This window comes from Acomys russatus, chromosome 9, assembly GCF_903995435.1.
Source record: "Acomys russatus chromosome 9, mAcoRus1.1, whole genome shotgun sequence".
NCBI lineage: Eukaryota > Metazoa > Chordata > Mammalia > Rodentia > Muridae > Acomys > Acomys russatus.
The window spans coordinates 44231250-44255086 of NC_067145.1; the positions used below are offsets into that span (position 1 = coordinate 44231250).

The 23837-nt window shown below is 42.1% G+C and overlaps 1 protein-coding gene across 1 annotated transcript in view; it reads left to right on the plus strand.

The window, feature by feature from the left end:
* Window positions 1-23837, plus strand: part of C9H10orf67 (chromosome 9 C10orf67 homolog) — an 81476-nt gene that overhangs the window by 40596 nt on the left and 17043 nt on the right. Inside the window, exons 8-9 of the mRNA XM_051150868.1 lie at window positions 326-391; window positions 13279-13593. Of these exons, the coding sequence (XP_051006825.1) occupies window positions 326-391; window positions 13279-13593 (381 nt within the window). The remainder of the gene's footprint in view (window positions 1-325; window positions 392-13278; window positions 13594-23837) is intronic.

Consider the following 23837-nt stretch of genomic DNA (forward strand, 5'->3'; position numbering starts at 1 on the left):
GGTTTGATATGCAAATAAACATAGCATCAAAACTTGAAGCAAGAGAATGTGCCACTCAGAAAGTTAAGAGGAGTAGACGTCACTACTACATCATGAGGTGACAAGAGCAGTTCTGGGCATATTGGCATTGTTTTGTGCATTTGCTTGCTTATATAATATTGTTAGAACACAATAATCTGTTGGAAATTAATTTTTCCTTTGATCACATTCGGATCTATTTTCCTCCCGTATTAAAATGTGGTTTTGCTACATTCTGCTGAGGAAAACGCTTTGGGTGTTGTGTTCCTTGTCTTTAATCCAAATGTCATAATTTTCTCTATTACAGTTAATGGACAGTAGAGACAGATTAAGATACGAGCTGGATTATGAAAGGGTGGCCCTTCAAGATATGGTAAGATTATTTATATTTTCCCCCCTAAGGAATCTGAATTCAGTTGAACCCAACTTTAATTTAACCTGAATGGTTTAGGTGAATGCTCACGTTTAACAACTGCTGCAACATTTTCTCCCTCCTTCAACAAAATCCTGAGTGTACGGGGTAACTACGGAGAGTTTTAATTAGGCGTTTGCAGGAAAGTCGAAATGTCATTGTGATGAAGAGGAAGTAAGACCCTGGGGGTAAGAAGCAGGCTCACCACTTAGTGTATAAAATTATTTTCAATTTATTCTGGAAATCTAAAAATCAAAGTGGAATTTGAGATCCCAGGTTTCTGAAGGATTTTTCTATTTTTAGTTACAAATTGCAGTAAGTGACAACAAGAAAAGAGCCCAGCTAGATATTTTGGCATTCTGTGTTAGTCTCATAAGAAAACACTGCCTTTTTTATGCTCTTTTAAGAGAACTTTCCAGACGGCTGGTCTTTTATCAGTTGACTCCCCACCCCCAGGCCCTCACCACCAGCTCCTGGTGCCGTGCTGCCTGTCAGCTGACTGCCACTAGTATGTCTTTGTTACAGTAAACTGTGTTTATTATAATAAAAAATAAAACACAGCTTGACTTGGGTCTGAAATGTGCTTGGAAAGAATATGACACTGTCTGCAAGAGAATAGGTTGCTCCCAGGAAATCCACGCCATTTCACATATTGAAATGTTGCTTTTCCACAGCCTGCCACGCTTGTGCCAAGTTGTGACTGTCTCCCTAACTCTGTTTTGTTACTCGGGGGCACCCTGTGTTTTGGGTTCCTTGTCATAGACATTAATGCAAGACAATAGTCCTAGATTACAATGAAGCCTTCTATGAAACCAACTTGGGAATTCAGGCTAGGGGAAAGAACTAAGACCCACTATTCACTATTCACGTGTTAGCAAATGTGTTAGTTGGGGCCCTTGACTTCTAAATACCTGCATATAAAAGACAACTCTCTTTTGAGTATACTTGGTTGATTTCTGGTATTCTCACAGTTTATCTTCCTCTGCCTTCTTGCAAAGACGAGGCTCTATTTCCAAAAAGAGCTAAATACACATGTAGTGATTAAACGAAAGTGTGTGCTTTTTTTGGGGGGGGGGGATTAGTTTCTCAGCAGCAACCCAGAAGCACCGCATCCCTCCAGCCGTGAATCTGTGCCTGCACTGGAGGTAGCCCCCATGCCCTTTCCTTCTTTTTTTTTTTTTAAACTGTAAGTGTTCAACGGGTGCTATTGTATTGCCCACAGGGGAACCAATTCTACTTTATTTTGTTGTTTAGAAGTTTGTTGAGCACCAAGCTTGTTGCCAAGCAGCAAGAGCCTGCCTACAAAAAGGGAGGGGGGGGGGCAGCACTAGATATTTAGGATGCTGAGAACTACTTTGGGGGTTGGAGTTTTCATTAGGGGCATGAGCTTAAGTCCATCACTGGGACCAAGGTTGCCATGGTGGACCTGCTTCCCTCAGGCATTGACGCTGCTTTAGAGGGAGGCAACTTTTGAGACCTTTGGCACTGTTGTTTCACGCTATGCTGTGTTTTTCCATAAACCAGAGTGTGACTGCAGTACCGTGTAAAGGAGTGGAAGAAAGTAGAACTGGCCATCATGTTAGATACATCTATGTTCTCACTGAAAGGCTTCTGTTCCGTGGTTTTCTGTTACCTTTTCCAAAACATTTTCTGGTCTATTAAGAGCTGGTTCACTCAGGAATTTAAGTTTTATTCCTTCTCAAGTCTCTGAGGGGCACTGAAAACAAGATAGTATAGTTTTACAACCAAGTTTAGTTAGTTAGGGGACAAGATCATCTTAGATTAAGTTAAAGAAGTTAAGCTATTAGAGTTGAGATAGGACAGATATTGAATTTCATTCAGAAATTTAGACCCAACAAGACAGGAAAGACAGTTACTTCAAAAGGGACGAATGCAGATGGCCAGTTCACTATGACTGTAACATACATTGAACTCAATCTCATGATTGTCACATGGTTCTCCCTGCTGTATGTAGTTTGTTTTATACATGTGTACTAAAATAAAAGTATTAAAAAAAAAAAGAGTCTCATGCAGCCGGGCATGGTGGCACATGCCTTTAATCCCAGCACTTGGGAGGCAGAGACAGGCAGATTGCTGTGAGTTTGAGGCTAGCATGGTCTACAAAGCAAGTCTAGGTAGCCAAGGCTACACAGAGAAACCCTGTCTTGAAAAACAAAAACAAACAAAAAAGTTTCATGTAAAAAGTAAATGCATCTTTAAAATCAACAACAAACAGAAGCACTTGAAATGCTCAACGCCCTTAGTCATCAGGGAAATGCAAATCAAAACGATTCTGAGATTCCGTCTTATACCTATCAGAACAACTAAGATCAAAAACTCAAGGGGCAGCACAGGCTGGTGAAAATGTGGAGAAAGGGGAACACTCCTCCATTGATGGTAGGAGTACACAACTACTGTGGAAATCAAATTGGTGCTTTCTCAGAAAATTGGGAACACCTCTACCTCAAGACCCAGCTATACCAATCCTGAGCATATACCCAAAAGATGTTTCACCATACAACAAAGACACTTGCTCAGCTATGTGCTCAACTATGTTCATTGCTGCTTTATGCATAATAGCCAGAAACTGGAAACAATCCAGATGTCTCTCAAACAAAAAACGAATAAAGAAAATGTGGTCCGTTTATACAGTGGAATGTGACTCAATGGTGAAAAACAAAGACATTATGCAATTTGCAGGCAAATGGATAGAACTAGAAAAAAAAATCCCGAGTGAGGTAACCTAGACCTAAAAAGACACCCATGGTATGTACTCATAAGTAGATATTAGCCATAAATTACAGGATAACCAGGCTATAATCCACAGACCCAAAGGAGCTAAGTAATAAGGAGGCCCAAAAGAGGATGCCGGAATCTCACTCAGAAGGGGAAATAAAACAGACATCTGAAGTAGGTGGAGGGAGGGAGTTGTATAGGAGAAGATGTGGGGAGGGCATCAGAAGCAGGGATCAAGTGTGAGGAGAGTGGGGAGGAGGGGAGGACCAGGACAGGGAATGGACATCTCTAGCTGGAGCATCCCTGGGACAAGGGAGTCTATGGGGGTGCCCTAGCTGGTATTCCTAACAACAGGGGGGTAGGGAGCCTGAAGTTGCCACCTCTTGTAGCCAGGTGGTGCTTCCAGTGGAGGGATGGGGACACCAACCCACCCATAAAATCTTCTACCCAAAATTTGCCTACAAGAAGTATAGGGATAAAGATGGAGTAGAGATTGAGGGAATGGCAAACCAATGACTGCCCCAACTTGAGACCTACTTAGTTCATGGGAGAGAGCCAATCCCTTTCACTATTAATAATACTCTGGTATGCTGGCAGACAGGAGCCTAGCATAATTGTCTTCTGAGAGGCTTCATTCAGCAGCTGGTGGAAACAGATGCAGAGACCCACAGCCAAACAATAGGCTGAGCTAGGAGAGCTTTGTGGAAGAGTAGGAGGAAGGATTGAGGGAGCTAGAGGGGTCAAGGACACAAGAAGACCTACAGAGTAAACTAACCCGGGCCCATGGGGGCTCACAGAATCTGAACCACCAACGAAAATGCTTGCATGAGCTGGACCTAGCCCCCCCCCAATACATATGTAGCAGATGTACAGCAGTGCAGCATGGTCATCATGGGGGTCCCCTAAGAACAGGAGTAGGAGTTGTCTGTAACTCTGTTGTCTGCCTTTGGATCCCTTTCCCCTAGTTGGACTGCCTTGACTGGCCTTAGTGGGAGAGGATGAATTTAGTCCTGCTGTGACTTGAGGTGCCAGGGTATGTTGGTTCCCCTTGGGGGTCTCCTCTTCTCTGAGAAGAAGGAGGAATGGGAGTAGGGGGGTCGTGAAGGCAGGATTTGGAGGAGAGGAATGTGGGGGCTGGGATCAGGCTGTAAAGTTAATAAGTAAATAAAACTCTACCACCACACCTGGCTACATCAATATATCTTAATGGACTATGCCATTAATGTTAGGCTCAGGCAGAAAGTTCCAGATACTGAGGCTAGAGAGATGGCACAGTTGGTAAAGCACTTACTAGGTAAGTCTGGGGACCTGAGTTCCAGGTGTTTTCATGCATGACAGTAACTCCAGTGCTGGGGTGGGAGATAAAGCCATGAGTATTGTAGGGGCATGCTGGCTGCCAATCCAGCTAAAAAAAACCATTATGTTCTAGGTTCAGTGAGAGACCTTGTCTCAAGGGAATTGAGGAGAGTGATAGAAGGAACACCCAGTACCATCCTCTTGTCTCCTCCACTTCCTTCAGCTCTACCCGACTCTCAAAGGATTTGTTCTCAACCTGTGAGTCTCAGCCCCGTGGGAGGGACATGGATAATATATATCAGATATTTACATTGTGATCCACAGCAGTAGCAAAATTACTGTTGTGATACAGCAACGAGATAATTTTATGGGGGGGGCGGTGTCACCACAGCGTGATGAAGTATAGTAAAGGGTTGTAGCATTGGGAAAGTTGAGAGCCAACAGCTGGGGACTAAGCGTTCGAACGCAGAAGTCCATGAAGGACACCTTGCATTCCAGCCATAAGGACTACTAAGTATAAGTGTTATTACCCACCTCTCTAAGGAGACGCAGGACTGTTAAGCAGCACTATGTGAGATGATGCACTGTGCCCTAGTACCTGCTCTTACCTTCTCAATCAGATACTATTGGTAAGATGTTCAGCAGGCCCGACATGAGAGCATTAGTTCTGTCTCTCCTTAGTTCAATCCCCCACTGCTCTCCTTAGAGACATCCCTGGTCAGGCAGCACCCGTGGGACATCTTTAAAATTGTCTCAGTAACCACAGAGAATAAAAGAAATGGGGATGAACTGAGACATGTGAAATACAAGCCATCAGGGATCCAAATTGTTCTATAGAAGACACCTCCTAACTCCAGTAGAACATGAATTTTCTCAGGAGTCTATGGCACTAAGAGTCATCACTATAGGCCATATCCATAACATAAACCTGAATGTGATCATAACAACATTTCAAACAACATGTTCTCCAGTAATAATGAGTCTAGCTTAGTAACCAAATAAAAAGAGGACAATCTCCAGATATTTGGCTATTAAACGACACACTTCCAAACAAGTCATGAATTGATGTAAATTTTAAAAACAAAATAAAAAGTAAGATATGCTAGATATGTAATTTACAGACAAAGTGGTGCTGCAAGGAACATAGCACTAGGGACCCACATACTAGAACAAAGGAAACAGTGATTTCCTGCCTGCCTCAAGAATTTAGAAAAAGAGCAAGATAGACTCCAATCACATCAAAGAAGCAAATAATAATGATCATAGCAGAGATCATTAAAACTGAAAGCAAAAACAAAACAAAACAAAACAAAAACAAAAAAACAGAAGTCATTGAACAAAGAGATGAGTCCCTGAAAGAAATCAACATAATCGATAAATCTTTCCCAAGACTAAACTGTATAAAGAGATGAGTGAAACTCCAAAATGGGTGAAATGATAAGAAATACTGCCTTCAAGAAAACAGGACATCTGTATCACATCCTTTCCTCCCAAGGCTCAGGAGTTATTGCAAAAGAGGGGGCAGAAAGAGTGTAAGAGACAGCTAAAACAGTGATGCACTCCTCTAACCCCAGCACTCAGGTAGGAAGAAGTAGGAAGATCTCTGTGAGTTTGAGACCAGCCTGGTATACAAAGCAAGTTCAGGACAGATGGGCTACACAGAGAAACCTTGCCTTAAACAAACAAACAAACAAACAAAAAGAGTAAGAGAGAGAAGCAGTGGATGAACTTGTACAACCACATTGGAAATTAATCTGTCACTTTCTCAGAAAATTAGGAATTGTTCTACCTCAAGACCCAGCTAAACCATCCCTGGGCATATGCCCAAAAGATGCTCCATCCTACCACAAGGACATTTGCTCAATTATGTTCATGACAGCTCTATTCATAAGAGCCAGAAACTGGAAACAACCTAGATGTCTCTCAACCAAAGAATGGATAAAGAAAATGTGATACATTTACACAACTGAATATTATTCAGCTATTAAAAACAAGGACATCGTGAAATTTGCAGGCAAATAGATGGAACTAGAAAATATTGCCCTAAGCAAGGTAACCAAGACTCAGAAAGACAAACATGGTATACACTAACTTATAAGCAGATATTAGCCATAAATTACAGGATAACCGTGCTACAATCTACAGACTCAAAGAAGTTAAGTAACAAGGATAGCCCAAAAGAGGAAGCTGAAATCTCACTAAGAATGTGAAATAGAATAGACATCAGGGTGGAGGAAGGGGGGAGCAGGGTGTGAAGGGGGTGGGGAGGGGAACAACAGGTGTGATCAAGTGTGAGGAGGATGGAGGGAGAAAGAACTGGAATTGGTAAGGGTGCATCTCTGGGACAAGCTAGAAAACTAGGTCAAGAGAAACTCCCAGGAATCTATCAGGGTGACCCTAGCTAAAACTCCTAGTAATAGGGCACATGGAACCTGAAATGGTCACCTCCTGTAACCAGGCAAGACTTCCAATGGAGGGTGTGAACACCAACCCAACCACAAAACCTTCAACTCACAATTTGTCCTGCATATGAGATATGCAAGGATAAAGATGGAGCAGAAATTGAGGGAATGAATGGCCAACCAATGACTGGCCCAACTTGAGACCCATGCCAGGAGAGAGAGCCCACCACCAACACTATTAATGATATTCTGCTATACTTGCAGACAGGAGCCTAGCACAACTGAGAGGCTTCACTGAGCAACTGATGGAAACAAATCAGAGACCAACAGCCAAGCATTAGATGGAGCTTAGGAATTTTGTGGAAGTGAGGGAGGAAGGAGTGATGGAGCCAGAGAGGTCAAGCACACTGCAAAAAATCTACAGACTCAACTAACCTGGATCCATAGGGTCTCATAGAGACTGAACACAAACCACAGAGCATGTATGGGACGAACCTTGGCCCTCCACATATATGTAACAGATGTGCAGCTTGGTCTTCATGTGGGACTCCTAACAGCAGGAGCAGGGCTATCTCTGACTCTGTTGCCTGCCTTTGGATTCCTTGCCCCTAACTGGGCTGCCTTGTCAAGTCTCAGTGGGAGAAGATGCATCTGGTCCTATGGCAACTTGATGTGCCAAGGTGAGCTGATAACCTGAAGGCAGTCCGAATCTCAGCAGGGAAAGAGTGTGTATACATGGAGTTCTATCTGTAGGTGAGGAGCTGAGCTACTAGGGTGGCGGAGAAGAATCGGCTATCTTTAATATTGTGTCCCCATGGGAAGGCCACACAGCTAAGAAAATATGGGCAGCACAAACTGGACTTGATGGGTGAAGGAAAAAAGACACAGAATTGGCCTGGTTGAGTAGAGAAAGGGAGGAGAGTGAATGTGATCAAAATATACTATAGAAAATTCTTAAAGGACTAAAAAATTTGAAGAACAGTCATAAAAAACAACAAACAATATTATGTTCTTAGATGTTTCAATGTTAAGAACTGAGGCAGTTGGGAGGCCAGGGCAAGCAGTTTTTTTTGTGTGAATTAGAGTCTATTCTGGTCTACATAGAAAATCCGAGGCCAACTAGCCTAGCCAGGGTTATGCAGTGAAACACTTTTTAAAAAAAAGTAAAACAAAAAAGAAAAGAAAGAAAAGAAAACCAACATTAACCATGGAACAAGCCACCATAACATACCTGAAGCCGATCCTCTGGGAAGAAACCTCCAGGCTTAGATGTTCTCATTAGAAAATTTCTAGTGAACATTTGTAGCTTCTCACATTGGATTTTGGGAAAGAAAATATTACTTCCTAGTGGGCTTATGAGATGAGTCTCTCCATGATGACAAATCTAAACAGAGATGGTGACAAAATACTAGAAAATGGAAATTTGCTGCATATAAAAAGAATTACGAGTTGTGGCTCAGTAATGTTTATTAGTGTGTAAGTAGCTCAGCTTTTACAAAGCAATTGTGATGGCTGTTTATGGTTGTCAATTTAACTACATCTGGAATCAAACTAAAACCCAAGTGCCTGCATGCACCTGAGAGAAATTTTTTCCTTAATTAAAATCATTGGAAGCAGCCCATTCCTTCACTGGCCTACTTCTTCAGGATTCTGGCATATACTGAAGACAGGCTGAGACATCTAACCTCATGGACTGAACAGCTACTGGGTTCTTGGACCTTCCATTGGTAGATAGCAATTGCTAATAATACATATACATATACATATACATAGCCATTCTAATAAATTGAATATATGTATATGTATTATATTTATTAGGTTATACATATAATATATAATACTACATATGTGTGTGTTTGTGTAACCATCCCAAAGTCTCCATCCCTAATCCCACATTGATACTGGTATTGCAGCAAAACACAACATTCCAAGAACACAAATTCACAAGTCCAAGTCAGTGTAATCAGAAGCCTTTGCTCTATGAAGGAACACACAAAGCAGATGAAAACACAAACTGCACACTTGAAAGAGGACATCCTCAAACCATACACCCACCTAAGGTGTAGTATCGAGAATACAGAAAGACTTCTCAAAACTCAGTAGCAAAGCAATCCAATTGGAAGATAGTCAAAAGACATAAACAGATAGTCCCTTGAAGGCAACATGGGAAAATGCCCAATCTCATTAGCCAGGAGGAAAAGGAAGACCAAAGCCACAGGAAGATACCACTGTGAGCCTATCAAACTGTGCTGTTACAAAGAAAGGAAAATAACAATGACTATAAACAAGTTGGCAAGAAAAAAGAAAACTCCACAGCATGAGGGAAAGTTTGGCCATCTCTTAAACACTAAACACGCCACCCAGCATCACACTCATGGATTTTCCACAGAGAAAAAAATGAACACTTTTATTCATGCACAAAAGTAGTCATCAGCTTTGCTCATCATAGTTAAGGGTGGGAAGCAACTCGTACAGCCTTCAATAGTTGAATAATTGAACTGTGAGCCCTCTATAACACATAGTAGAATTTCACGATGAACAGAAGTAAATGTGTGATACAGACAACAACCTGGACTAACCTCAAGAGGATGCTTTGAGATGAAAAGGCTTGGCCGCCAGGGTAACACACTCATCCTTCTCACTATCCCATTTTTATAACATTTTGAAAAAGAAATGTAGCTTAGAAATTGGTTACAAGCCACAATAGCACTTGCCAAGGTTACAGATAAGAGTGAGAGGTCAATTACATAGGTTGGTGTGGCTATTAAAAAGGGAACTCAAGGTCATTGGGTGGTCATGGAATTGTTTTGTCCTGTGGCTGTAATGCAAGATTTGCAAACATGCATGGAATCAAATTTCATAGAACTACACACACACACACACACACACACACACACACACACACACACACACACACACAAAGTCTGAATGAGGAGGTCAGGGAATTGCGGGTCACTTGGCTAGTGTGAATTCATGCCTCCTTGGCATCCACTTGGAAGAGAATTAGGAAGCAGAGGGTCTGAGGAGGAGGCGTTCCCAGCATTTTGCTTTGCTCAATCTGCAGTCAGACAAGCAATAGTGTTGCCCTTCTCTACTGTGTTCATGTCAAATTTCTGGTAGGAATATTATAGTATCTATATTTTGCAAGGTGTTCCCATTGGGCAAATTGGGTAAAGCAGAAGGTCTCGCACTTATTTCTTAGTCGCCTATGACTCTCCAATTATTTCAAAATAACGGTCCATTTTAAAGCTTTGAGTTGACCATTGGTAAGGAAAAGCTGGCGAACTGAGTAACCAGACAACATTTGGTGGTAGTTAAAAGCCAAGCATGTGCCTACAACACAACTCATAAACTGGTTCCTGAACTGCAACCATTTCTAATACATATTTCTAGATAGTTTCTACTCAGTTGTACTTTTTCTGTTCATTTTTTTAAAAAAAATTTATTTTTAGTTATTTGTATGTGTGTATGTGGGTGCACATGAATGCAGGTCCCCAAGGAGGCCAGAAAATGGCACTGATATTTGCAGGAGGCCATTGAGAGCCACCAATGTGGGTACTGAGAGCCAATAATGTGTTTGATGACTATACTTTTTAAAGCTTCATTTATGGATGTCTGTTCTGTTTTGACATATCTCCCTAGAGTCAGGGAGATAGTTCTTATGTTTTCTAAGCTCTGATAATTTTTAGCTTGTGTTGAATATTATTTGCATTAAATAACTTGTATATTTTGTGAGATAGGGGTGAAATTTCACCTTTTTTCCCCAAGTAGTTACCCATTTATTTCAATACCACTTGTAGCGGGAAAAAAAAAAAACTTTCTTTCATCTTATTTATCATGGCGGAGCCTTTAAACGAATTCAGTGATGGTTTCCGGTTTCCTTATTCTGTTATAAATGGTACATCAACTCCTACACCTGGGCTTGGCAGTTCTTCAGATAGGCTACAGTAGCTTCCCAAACTTTATTCTCCCCCAAAATCACCTGGAAAGCTGTAGATGCTCAATGTTCATATAAATTTCTAGAGATAGTTTTATGTTCAAAAGATTGGTTTTTATTATATCCGCAAGTGTGAGTCTATAGTATTCATTTGCATCTTATTCTCACCAACAATATGCCATTTTCAGTACTGAAATCTTATATATTGTGTTAAATTTATTTCTAATTATTTTGTATTTTTGAAACTTGTATATGGGATAGTTAAGGTTATTTTTAGTTCTTAGTATTAATATAAAAAAAGCACAACTGACTTTTTGAAAAGATTTGTTTATTGTTATGTATACAATATTCTGCCTGCATGTACACCTGCACGACAGAAGACACCAGATCTCATTATAGATGGTTGTGAGCCACCATGTGGTTGCTGGGAAATGAACTCAGGACCTCTGGAAGAGGAAGCAGTCAGTACTATTAACCCCTGAGCCATCTCTCTGGGCCCTGTACAACTGACTTCTATATCAATGTTGTGTCTTGAAACCTTGATGAATTCATCTATTAGTTACAATCATAGTTTTGATGATTCATTTGGATTTCATATATTAGCAAAGTTTAAAAATACTTCATGCCTTTTATATCTTTGTAGTGTCTTATGGCAGTGGCTAAGACTGTCGGCATGGTATTCAACAGCAGTGATGCCTTGTTCCAAGGCCTGTGGAAGAATAGTGCATTAGTTCATCAATAATTGTATCTTGTCTATGTTTCCTATGGCAAGCATTTGATACATTTAGGGGCTTTCTTTTGTTACTAGTTTCCTGAGAACTATTTTCTTTATCATGAATGGCTGTTGAATTTTTTTCAAGTGCAGTCAGCTGTGAAGGTAGTGATCACATGGTACATAGCAGGGTGGGGCACTTGGGTATTTGAATTCTAAGGAGTGTTTGAATTCCTGTGGAAACTGGATTGAATTTGACAATCGCTATATTAAAGATTATGGAGAAAATAATTTTTAAGCTATTGCACTAAGGTTTAAGTATAATATTAGGTTTAACTGCAAACTCACTTAAACTACTTAATATGGGCCTTCATGGACTTCAGTAACTGTCCTGTCAGACAGCAAGATGTTATAAGACATATTTCTATTGGGTTCTGACTAATGCTTAAAGTGAGCAGTCTTAGATACTAATAAGATGAATGGCTATACCTATCACCTCTTAATTTCAAATACATTTAGTCATGTTTAGAATCATTGGTATTACTTATAAATTCATATCAAACAATATGAGTATTATTGAAGCATGCATTAGTAAATATATATTGATAGACTTATTTTATGTCTGGAAATCAGTATTAACTTTCAAAGAAAAATTTCACTCTTTATACTGCTGAGAATTGGCTGTTAAATTACCTTGTATTTTTAAAAACTATAATGAGGATTATAATAATATCAAAACATCAGTTAACAAGCAAACGCATGCATCTATATAATCTATTATGTGTAAAAGCAGTAAATAGATGCTAATAATTGAAATAATCCCACTTATATGTATATCTGTTCACCTCTTTTAAGGGCCTTTTTTTTTTTCTCGGTATAATTTTTGTTTCTAATTACATTTAGCATATAATACCTTTCTCCTTTTTAATCTTTGCAAATGATAACAGGCCGCATGGCCCTTGGTTTTTACAGATCAATAAACAGAAAGAAGAAATAGAATTCAGAAGAAAGTATGCCAGTATGATGACCAAGGTTGTGTGACATTATCTACCTATCATCTATCTCTATTGCTATGATTATCTCTCTGGGTGCAAGAATCTATACATGTCACTGCTTGATCTCAAGAGTAAACACTGCTCTTGCACTCCCTCCTGAAGAGCCTGCTTCCTAGCACACAGTCACCTTGGACTCCAGCTTCTCGGGAGCCCACATCTTCTTCTGAACTCTGAGGACACCAGCAACCACGTGCATACACGCACACATGCACGCACGCACAAACGCGCCCACACAAACAAACACACAAAGGTAAGTGGGAGGTAGAGCCTGAGGAAGGTAGGGAGGGGAAGGAAGAAAATAACAGTAGAACCAGCAAGCCACTCCTCAGACATGTAGCTGCAAGCCCTAGAGCGCCCCCTTCCGCTTCCCCCCCTTTCCTCGCATTTACACGAACCTCACTCTGCCACCTCACCAGCTTTACAAGGACCTTCTTTACAGGTGCTGCCAAGGAATGTCTACCTGTCTCTATGTTTTTCCTGGAACAATGGGAGGGAGAGAGGGACATTCAGTGCCATTTACTAATCAAGGTGGGCGAGGGTGGGCTGTGGAACTAGCAACAAGAACCAATCAGCATCCACTGAGAATGTAACTGCCCATCTGGGATTCCTGCCGCGGGGGTGGGCTGGGGGCGGTGGGCGGAGAGAGGGCAAGGGATGGGGTACCAACCTACGAGATGCAATGGGAATAACTGTTGGCTCTTTTTGAACAGAAAATAAAGCAGGGAAGAGATTCTTCCATATTCGTACGATCTGCAGCACGTCAAGCCAAGGGTGTATCTGAGAGTTCACACTATCTAAGGCCAGGCTCTGCTTCCTTCATTATATCATCTAAGACGAAAAAGAAGACGGGAAAGAAATACACCAGTGGTGCTCTTATGCCTCCTGTTCCTGATGACACTGAGAGGACATCTACCGATGCAGTTACTGCTCCTGCAGCTGCTCCTCCCGTTCCTGCCATTGTTAGCACGACTCCCATTTCTATGATTATCGCTGACATCCTTTCAAAGTCGGACAAGGAAAAGCATGTAAGAACCATCAATGAGCAGCGCCACCCTCTGCTGCACCTCACAGCCTTCTTGTGTTCAGCCTCTCTCAGCTGCAGCCTCACGCCTGCAACTTCTTGCCCAGTATCATCCAGGGTCACCGTCTAAAACATCCAGCTCTCACTTAGGAGTAGGAGCTCCTGGGAACTAACAAGAGTGCCCTTGGTAGGACCCTTAGCTTCCTTAAAATGAGTCTTCTGTTCCCACAGCTGGCTGCATTGTGCAGGTTCGTTAGCAAGCCTTAGTAAATCTCTGTTGAATTAGCGAAATCTGAGAAGCTACAGTATATGTGCTTGCTGGGACAAATTGCACTAACTCCTTACTGCCTGATGTCTCCCTGGCGTACATAGAAGAATCTTGTCCTTTTACTCACATGGGAGGCTACACGTCCCATGGGAGGAAGCAGACTACTGAGAACATATATGCATAAATTCTAAGCTGTGACTCTCCTTAACCATGTTAAGAAAAAGGTTCTCTCAAGTTCCGCTGATGGTAGCTTGTGAGAGTTGGGGTGGCACCAGTCCCTGGGCTTGGGTTCTAAGCTGCATACAAAGGAGAGAGCTAGCTGAGTGTAAGCATTCATCTCCCTCTGTGTCCTGACTGTGGGTACAGGATGTGACCAGATGGTACAGCCTCTTGCTGCTCTAACTTCACCATGATAGGCTGTCCCCTGGAACAAAGAGCCAAAATAAACCCTTCTCCCTTTAGTTTCTTTTGTAAGGGTATTTAACAAGAGCAACAAATAGCAAAGGTGTGGCTTGTGTTTGGGCAGTGTATTCCCCAACATTACCCTTTCTAAGGATCCTGAGGAGAACTTTCTTTGCACTTAGCTGTGGGGATTGTGATGCTTCTTGTTGCCCACGGTCTGTGGGCACCAGGAACTGTGTAACTAGACAAGAGCTTAGATCCAACTGGTGACTCACTGGGCCAGCATAGAGCCCTTCACATAGACTCTGTCAACTTGGATGTTTCCATCTCCTGTGTTTCCTGAGTCTTGTTCTGCGAGGCCCCATCTTCTTCCTCCTCTACAGGTGGTGAAATCTGCCTATCTGAGAGACATGGGAAGACAGAGCAAAATTACATATACAGTTGTGTGCACCTTGCTTCAAAAAGGGGACAGGAAGGGATATAGGTCTCTGAAGCCACTTAATCAGGCAGGTAGATCACAAGCAGGGAAGGAGTGAGAAGGGGCGTTCCGGTGATACTCTAGCAGGGAAACTCAGTCGACTTGGGAGGAAGCATCAAGAAGGGAAAAAAAATCATTCTCATGTGGTGTAGTGATGCTTGCCCGTGTGATCCCAGCCCTCAGGAGGCAGAGGCAGGAGGATGGATCACTACGAGGCTGAGACCAGCCTAGGCTCTAATAGTGAGTCTGAGGCCAGCAAGGGCTATACTGTGAGCCCATCTGAAAGAACAAAAAGAAAATCAAGTGACAAAAAAAAAGAAGGAAGAAAATAAAAAAGGAAGGAAAGGTACATATTTTTGCTACAAAAACTAGGAAGTAGAGTCAAGTTCAAGGAAGAGACATTGCTCATGACTGGTTTGGTTCTGGAAGTGACCAGATATTGAGAAGTGGTTTTTTTGTTTGTTTCTTTGTTTGTTTGTTTGTTTAGTTCTCATGAAACAAAAACTGGGCTGGGAAGATGGCTCACTGGCCCATAGTGCAGTACCAGCTGTGTAAGCGTGAGAACCTAAGTTGGAGTCTCCAGAACTCATGGAAAAGCCAAATGAGGCTTAGACCCTTACCTCTCACCAGTCCCAGGTGAGACAGGCCAGCCAGCCAGCCTAGTCAAAAAAAAAAAAAAAAAAAAAAAAAAAAGACTAGTATCTTCCTTAATAAGAGACCCTGTTTCAAGGGAGTAAGAAGGAAGAGATAAGACACCCGAGGCCCTTCTGTGGCCTCTGACTGCTTGGGCCCATGCTCACACATCTGTCTGTCTCTCCCCTCTCCTCCCCTCCCTCCTCCACCCCCACACGCATCACAGACAGGAGTAGGGAGACCAACCAGGCACCCTGATCAACACCACAGAAGAATGAAGGCTCCTTGCCAGAGGACCATAGGGTCAATACCTAGTTTTTCAAAAACAGAAAGATTGTTATAAATGTCTGGAGATGTACCTTGATGGTAGAGAACTTGCCTACCATGGCTGGATCCATAGGTTCTAGTTCCAGCACTCACAAAAGATAAGTTTTTCACTGAAGGATGGCATCATGGAGACAGATTTTTAAGAGTGCAGAGCTGTGTCCTCAGTGTTATGGGGAGAGAGGAGACACTGTTCTATCGGACACTGAAGAGATGAGAGGTGTTAGGGTTGGAGGGGTAGGCTCAGACTGCCATGATGCCTCCCTGCTTGTATCTGATGGCGTTTTTTTTTTTTTTTTTTTTTTCATGGCATGGAGAAATTAACTAGTGGTCTTCCAAGGTCACTGACTTGTAAGGTTCACTTTGTGAATGTCCATCCTTGAAAAGTAGGTCTCAAACCATCTTTAGGTGGATTTGGACAGTCTTTTCATAGAGTGAACTGGAGCACTTTGTTATTTTAAGGATTTATGGCGAGGTCTATCCAGGCCTTAGCTGAATTCAAGGGGCCCTAGTTCAAGCCTTAGGCTTAGTGAGCTGGTGCTGGTCATCTTGTTTCAGAAGGTGTCAGTGGCCAGGGAAGTGGGTACCTGTTGGGGATAGATGGGATCTGAGGTGCTAGGTGCTGGCTATACAGGACAGAAGAGCAGCAGCAGCAGCCAAGCCCAGCAAGCAGCTGAGCTCCCATTCTGAGATCTCAGCAGCAGGGGGCAGATGCAGGACCAGCCTCACTGTCCTCTTCATGACCCCAAGGCGGGAACAGGATCCTAGAAATCTTGCTCGAAAGCTCCTGTGCCCTCAATATGGATACATGCTGAGCTCCTCCCACACACACATGCACACACATGCACAAACACATACACATACATACACATACACACACATACACACACATGCAAACACACACACACACACACACACACACACACACACACACACACACACACACACACACTGCTTTCCCGCCACTGAGAAGACAAAAAGAGAGAGGAAAGCCAACTCAGAGCCTCTGAGAATCACAATTTCAGCCAGCCTTTCTCCTGGCGTTCCACTCTCTTCTGAGGAAAGTGATTGTTATCTAGAGGTTTGCACAGCTTCGGGGAACGTTCTGTCAGCTGGTGAGCCTGTCAAGTTAATGTTTAACAGTAAGTACAAACTGAACAAGAGGAGGGCATGGGGCCCTAAGCCGGACTTAACTTTACATCTTCACAGTAATTGATTCCATTTTTTAAATACATTTTCTGGGCCAGGGTTGTTGCTGCCACCCACATTAGTACTCATACAATCCCGTGGCCACCTTCCAGTGTGATGATTCATCTTTTCAGGGCATACTAAGCTCATCAGTGCCACACTGCTTAAGATAGCCTTTAGCCGTTTAACTCAGAGGGCCTGCAGAGCTCTTTAGGTGACCTTTAAGGGCTTCATAATATCCACTACGTGCAAATGACCACATGAAAAGCTCGCTGCTGGAACTTTGACGTCAGTCTTTCACTTCCTAATTAATCACGCTTATTTTTGAAATCTGTGTCATTTGGTGGGAACAGTGCACATGCTGCCTGGGGGAGGCACCCAGCGATAAAGGCAGTGTTTAGCCAGTCTGAAAAACATGACACACACGCTGCCTTCGGATTTCAGTTTATAAACGATTTCACAACATAAAATTTGTACAGGGCACTTATGTAAAGTTTATTTTTTGATAGCTGTAAAATGGTTCGAATACTCGGGTTTCGTGTATCAAGGTTTTGTTGGATTCCCAGGTTTCCTGCCTCCCCCCCCCCAACCCCAAGTAATTAGTTAATTAAGGTCACACCCAGTAAATGCTTGTCCGGAAACTTCTGAGCCTCCTTTGGGGTAACCTGGTCTATATTGACAGACCATATGGTGTGTGTTTAGATCTGCTCAGGATTCTGTGTGGGAAATAGGACAGGGGACAAGGCCAATCTTGTTCCCTTCCTTTTTTTTTATTCATTTAAGTAATTTATTCAGATTACATCTCAATTGTTATCCCCTCAATTGTATCTTCCTGTTCCCCCCTCCTTCCCTCTTTCATCCTATTTCCCTCCCCAAGGCCTGTGACAGAAGGGGACCTCATACCCCACCATATGATCACAGCCTATTAGGTCTCATCCTGGTAATCTGCTTACTGTTCCTCTGAGTGTCACCAGGCCTCCCCTCCAAGAGGAAGTGGTCAAATAGGGGGCACCAGAGTTCATGTCAGAGTCAGTGCCTGCTCTCCACACAACTGTGGGGAATGTGCTGTCCATTGGCTAGAACTGGACAGGGGTTCTAGGTTTACTACATGCATTGACCTCGGTTGGTACAGTAGTTTGTGCAGGTCCCCCTAGGTCCAGATCCACCAGCCTTAATGGTCTTCTTGTCAGTTTCTAGGACTCTCTGGGTCCTTCTATTTCCCCGTTCTCCATTACCTCTCTCAGTGACTCCCAGTATCTATATCAATCTCCTGCTAAGTAAAGATATCCCTGTTGGGCTAGCGTCCAATTATAAGTGAGTATATACCATGTGTATCTTTCTGGGTCTGGGTCAACTCACTCAGGATGAGTACTTCTAGTTCCATCCATTTGCCTGAAGCTTTCAATATTTCCTTGTTTTTAATAGCTGAGTAGTATTCCATAGTATAAATGTACCACAGTTTCTTCATCCATTCTTCAACTGAGGGAGATCTAGGTTGTTTCCAGGTTCTGGCTATTATGAATAAGGATGCTATGAACATGGTTGAACATATGTCCTTGTTGTGTGGTGGAGCATCTTTTGGGTATATTCCAAGGAGTGGAATAGCTGGGTCTTGAGGTAGCCCTATTCTCAGTTTTCAAAGAAAGCGCCAGATTGATTTCCAAAGTGGTTGTACCAGTTTGCACTCCCACCAGCAATGAAGGAGTGTTTCCCTTCTCCACATCCTCACCAGCATGTGTTGTCACTTGAATTTTTGATCTTAGCCATTCTGATGGGTGTAAGATGGAATCTCAGAGTTGTTTTGATTTGCATTTCTCTGATTACTAAGGACGTTGAGCATTTCTGTAAGTGTTTCTCAGCACTCGATATTCCTCTGTTGAGTCTTGTTTCCTTTCTTCTCAAAATACAAAACAATTCATGAAAGCAGAAACTCCCCCCACCAAAAACAAACAAACAAACAAACAAACAAACAACAGCAACAAAACAACAAAAGGAACAAAAGTCTATACCATATTCAACATTCAATAATGACTAGTAAAATACTTGTGCAGTAGTTTGTGAGTATGACTATAGCTATTCTGCAAGCTAGTAATTTGTATAATGATTATATGAGACCAAACTATTATTGTCTCCACCACTTAACTCTTTTGTTTGGCTAAATTACACACAAAGTTTAAAGTAAGCTGTACACGGTAGGAAAGCACTCTACCTGCTCACTGTTTCGGTGTTTTGGTGGTTTCCCTCCTGGCTGAGCCCGGTACAGCAGGCTTTAGTTCCACAGAGTTCAGAGGGAAGCCCCCACTTGGCTGGTTGGTGAGTCCTGTAGAAAGGAAGATTCTGGATGTGCGGTATGTAGTCTTTGGAGGCTGTGGAGAGATATTTACTGTATTTTGATAATTATGTTGATGCAAAAGAATTCCACTTACATTGGTTTTATTATGGTGTGAATGCATGCATGTGTGTGCTGTGTTTACATTGTGTGTGTGTGTGTGTGTGTGTGTGTGTGTGTGTGTGTGTGCATATCCAAGGCTAGCTGGCTCGTGAGCTTCCAGGAGGCTCCTCTATCTCAACCTCCCTTTTGTTGTTTTTACCACAAGTGCTGAGGTTACAGATGTGTGCCTACACATCTGGTTCTTGGGATTGAACTCAGGCTGTCAGGCTTGGGCAGGAGGCACTTTTACCACATGAGCCGTCTCAATGGCCTTCATAGTGCATCTTCGCTTCTTTAAGGTTAATGACTGCCGTGTAGAAATGACCACAGATGGCACACCATGGTGACTTTCTTTGCTTTAAAATCAAATTTTTCATATGCCGCTAAAACAAATTCATCTTTAGTTTCTGCTCTCAGGAACTCAAACTGAAAGTCTGAGCAATATCTTATAAAATGGAACAGAGCTCCGTGTGGTAGTGTACGGTCACACTGCTAGCATTCTGGAGACTGAAACAGGAGACCTGTGCATTTGAAGCCAGCCTGACCTACATAGTGACAGTGCCTCATAAACTAATTCAGTAATCAATTAATTAAATAAAATTCTACCTAAAGGCAGCTTTTGTCTTTCATCTTTTTGTCTTTTGTCTTTCATCTTGGGTAGTTTGATGGTGAATCAAACTCATAGTTTCCGTATACTTGGAAATTGTTAGTGAAGCTAGCATTTAGTATTTCCTGAACAAACAAAAGATGTTTATAAGTCATGAGAAGGACTTTATTCTGTTAAAGATTTTACATGTGTTTATCTGGGACAGGGGCATATATATGCTAAGGTACACACACATGAGAGCTAGTTCTTTCCTTCTACCCTGTGGGTCCCAGGGACTTGAGTTGTTGGCCAGGCTTGGTGGTGACTGCTCTTGTCTGCTGAGTCATCTCACCTGCCAGGATTTTATATGTCTATCTTACTTGTTTTGTCAGAGGGCGGGGGGGTGGTAAAATTTTGTGACATTCATAACATTTTAGTCTAATTAAGCTTAAAAACTGGAGACTTGCCATTTTGCCAAAGGTGAGAAATAGATACATTGGGGGAGCTAAGGGATTTCCTAACCCTCCCCAAGCACTCTGAGCATGAGGGCAGGGGCTAGGTCCTATCCGAAGTGTCATCCTTAGTGCCTTGAGTCTGCAGAGCAGACATCTTACCCTCGCTATGCAGGGTGGCTCTGTTCCCATGCTTGGGCTATTCCCCAGCTTTCTCACCAATGAGCTGACACCAGAGCCTCTGACAGGAGCCCTGGCACTGGCTTGGGCCTTTCCCACAGAAACCAAATTATTTACCACACGGCTGTGCATCCACCCTGGCATTATTGCTGTGACCACTGCTGCTGCTCGGCAGTAGCCACTGTCCCAGAGTGGCATCAGTATCCATGCTCCCGAGACCCATCCGAGAAGTGGCCACTGGCTGTGGGCTGTGTTGGCTCCCTGCTTGGGTCCAGAAAAAACCAGCTAAGCATTTCTTCAGCTGTGACCTCTTTTGCTCTAGAGCTTCAAGCTTTCTCCTCAAATCTCAAGAATTGATCTAGAGAACTAAGATATATCTTCTCTCTCTCTCTCTCTCTCTCTCTCTCTCTCTCTCTCTCTCTCTCTCTCTCAAGCTCTTCTCCATTTCATATGACTTTTGTTTCCTTCTTCTTAGTGTAATCTGTTTATTGATCAATGAAACTGACTTTGTCAGGGGAATGCACACTCTAATCCCATCATTCAAGAGGAGAAGGCAAAGTGGGTCCCAAGCTTTGAGGCCAGTTTATACTAGAAAGCAAGAGCATCTCTAGGCAAAACAGTTTTTAAGGAAGATAGAATTATGAAAGGAACACCGTTTGCTCCTCCCACGTTACATTTTCCTTCTAACGTTCATTCCTAAGCAACTCCAGGCAGCCAGTAAGTAGTATTTCACTAAATTGACCCAATGCTCATATAGAAATCAGTTAGTCACTTAATGAGTGTTTGGATAGAAAAAAAAAATTTAGTTAGTACCTTAACTTCTTAATTTAGTGCCTTAATTTTTCCTGTGGCTGTGATAAAATGCCCTGACACAACCTGGAGTAAGAAGGGTTTACACTGGCTCGCGGGTCCAAGCTTCCGAGTGGAAGCCGAATGTCTTAGGTGGCACTCGTTTTAGGACAGGCCTTCCTGTTTTAATTGACCTAACCAGGACGACCCTTCACTGACTTGCCCGAAGGCTATGTCATCCCTCAAAGGCAAGCATGGAAGGCCATTTTCTTCATGGTTCTCTTCTCACCACATTGACAACTGAGATTAAGCGTCATGGTGAGTCAGAAGATGAGTTTGACAGGGACACGTTTAAGTGGTTAAAGGAAAAACGACAAGGGAGAAATGCGTTCACTAAGTCCAGAAGGAGTAGCCAAAGTTTTATACCAATAGGAACTAGGAGAGAAAGAACTTTTGACAAAAAAAAAAAAAAAAAAGAAAAGAAAAGAGGGATATGTGGATATTATAAGGAGTATGGTAAATTTTACGGCAGTTAATATGCATAATAAGGTTTCTTTTCTTTACAAAGGCTTGAACATTGACGCCACACTTAAGAAGTTATTTCATCTAAGTGTTAGGAAAATGTAAAAGCCTGAGTTCTATCATAAAATGGAAATTATTTGTGCCTGGTACCCCCTGAGGCCAGAACAGGGCATAAGATGCCCCAGAACTGGAGTTACACAGACGGTTGTGAGCCGATATGTAGGTGCCGCAAGTGGAACTTGGGTTCACTGCAAGAGCTTTTAACTGCTGAGCCATCTGTCCTGCCCCCAAAATGAATATTCTTAGTTATGAAATGTTAGCTATAAATTCAAGAAAGAAACATACTTGTAGAAATGATTCATAATTACAGTTTGATAGTAGAAGTATAGTCATTTAATTTATATTTTCCCTTTCAGGAAGCTAAGTACTGTCCCATTAATATGACCACTCGTTTTCATTCCTATTGCTGTTTGGCAGTCCAGTGTTTGCACCTGTCAGTGCAGTGACCACATAAAAGCCAGGCTATGTATTCCAGAGAAAGTGGAATGTCAGCAGCTGGCAAAACAAAATGACAGTTTCATGTGGACAGAGCCAGGATTCATTATAATGTGCTGTAGCAAGGTGGAAGAGTTGACTTGGAACAAGGAACAAATATTGTAGTCAGTATGAGGTGCTTTGCTTCTTTTTGTTTTGTTTTTAATAAAAAGAAGTGGTATCTCTGTTGTCACAATTGCACTATCTTTTGAGTGGTTGTTTGAATTACAGAAGATATGCTGTAGCTCAGTCTTATCTCTAGTTCCAGGCTTGACCATTCTTTGAGAAAAATAAATAAAACCTTAAAAATGATACTGGATTGCACTACAAATTCAAACACAGAATATTAAAATAAATCCTTAATTGCTGACACGAAGTGGGTTACTGTAAAGCAAGACATCAATGTCTTTCGATATGGCATTTTATTTTTATTTTGTTTTCTTAATTATCTGAGATTTTTTTTTACAACTTGGATTGCTTTTCTTTAGCATAGTGGTGAATGCCTTAGAGTGCATGAAGGTTTTGTGCAGTGGCCTCCATGATCTACAGCTGACCAAAGGGCTCTGACTTCACCCTGTACCCCACACCTTTGCAGAGAGACCATTCATGTGGGCTTTCCCTGTTGAGGACAATAGATGGAGCATCCTTAAATGTGTCTACCTCCTGTCACTTTGATGACTTTCATTGTTTTTCATTTTCTTAATTCTTCCCTTAGCTTTTCCAATGGTTACAAAAGATCTGCATGTGTTAAAAGTCAGGGATCAAAGGCTGCCTTTAGGCATGGTAAACCTGTAATTTGGATTAATTGTTGTTTTATTTGTTTCGTGAGGGGAAGTGTCTATGTACCTCAGGCTGGCCTCAAACTCACTCCCAAAAAGGACCTCATTATTCACTGCCATATGCTGAGTGCTGGACACCGTTGTTCCTGCAGGTCAGGGTTTGGACCAGGTGTTTACATATTCTTGGCTTCTTACCCAAAGAATTGAGATAACAGCCTATATAGATCTTAAAGTAGCAAAAAAAAAATTTTTTTTTTTATTTAAATCAAAGCAGTAACAGAGATTAGAAAGGAATATATTGTCAAAATTGACAACAGGCCACCTGAATGAAGGTTTCCACAGCCTCAGTCATTGTTTGGGACTTCCTTCTATGGGGTTTAAAAGAAGAGCTTTGCTTGTCAAAGAGTACAGTTCACACGGTTCTCTATTTTGACTGACAGATTCAGTCAACGAATGTTTTCCCTCTATGTGTATGCCTCCTATTATAATTCATCTCATTTTAATCATATGAATCTTAATTAATTATGCATAGGCATAAGAACGTAAACAGAAGGCTCTTCCTAAAAGGCCACTTTGGTGATATAGTTTGCCTTATTGTGCGTACACTCAACACTCATTCAAGACGGAGAGGCTTCCAACTCTCTGTAACTGGACACAACAGGAGTGCTGATGAGCAGAACCT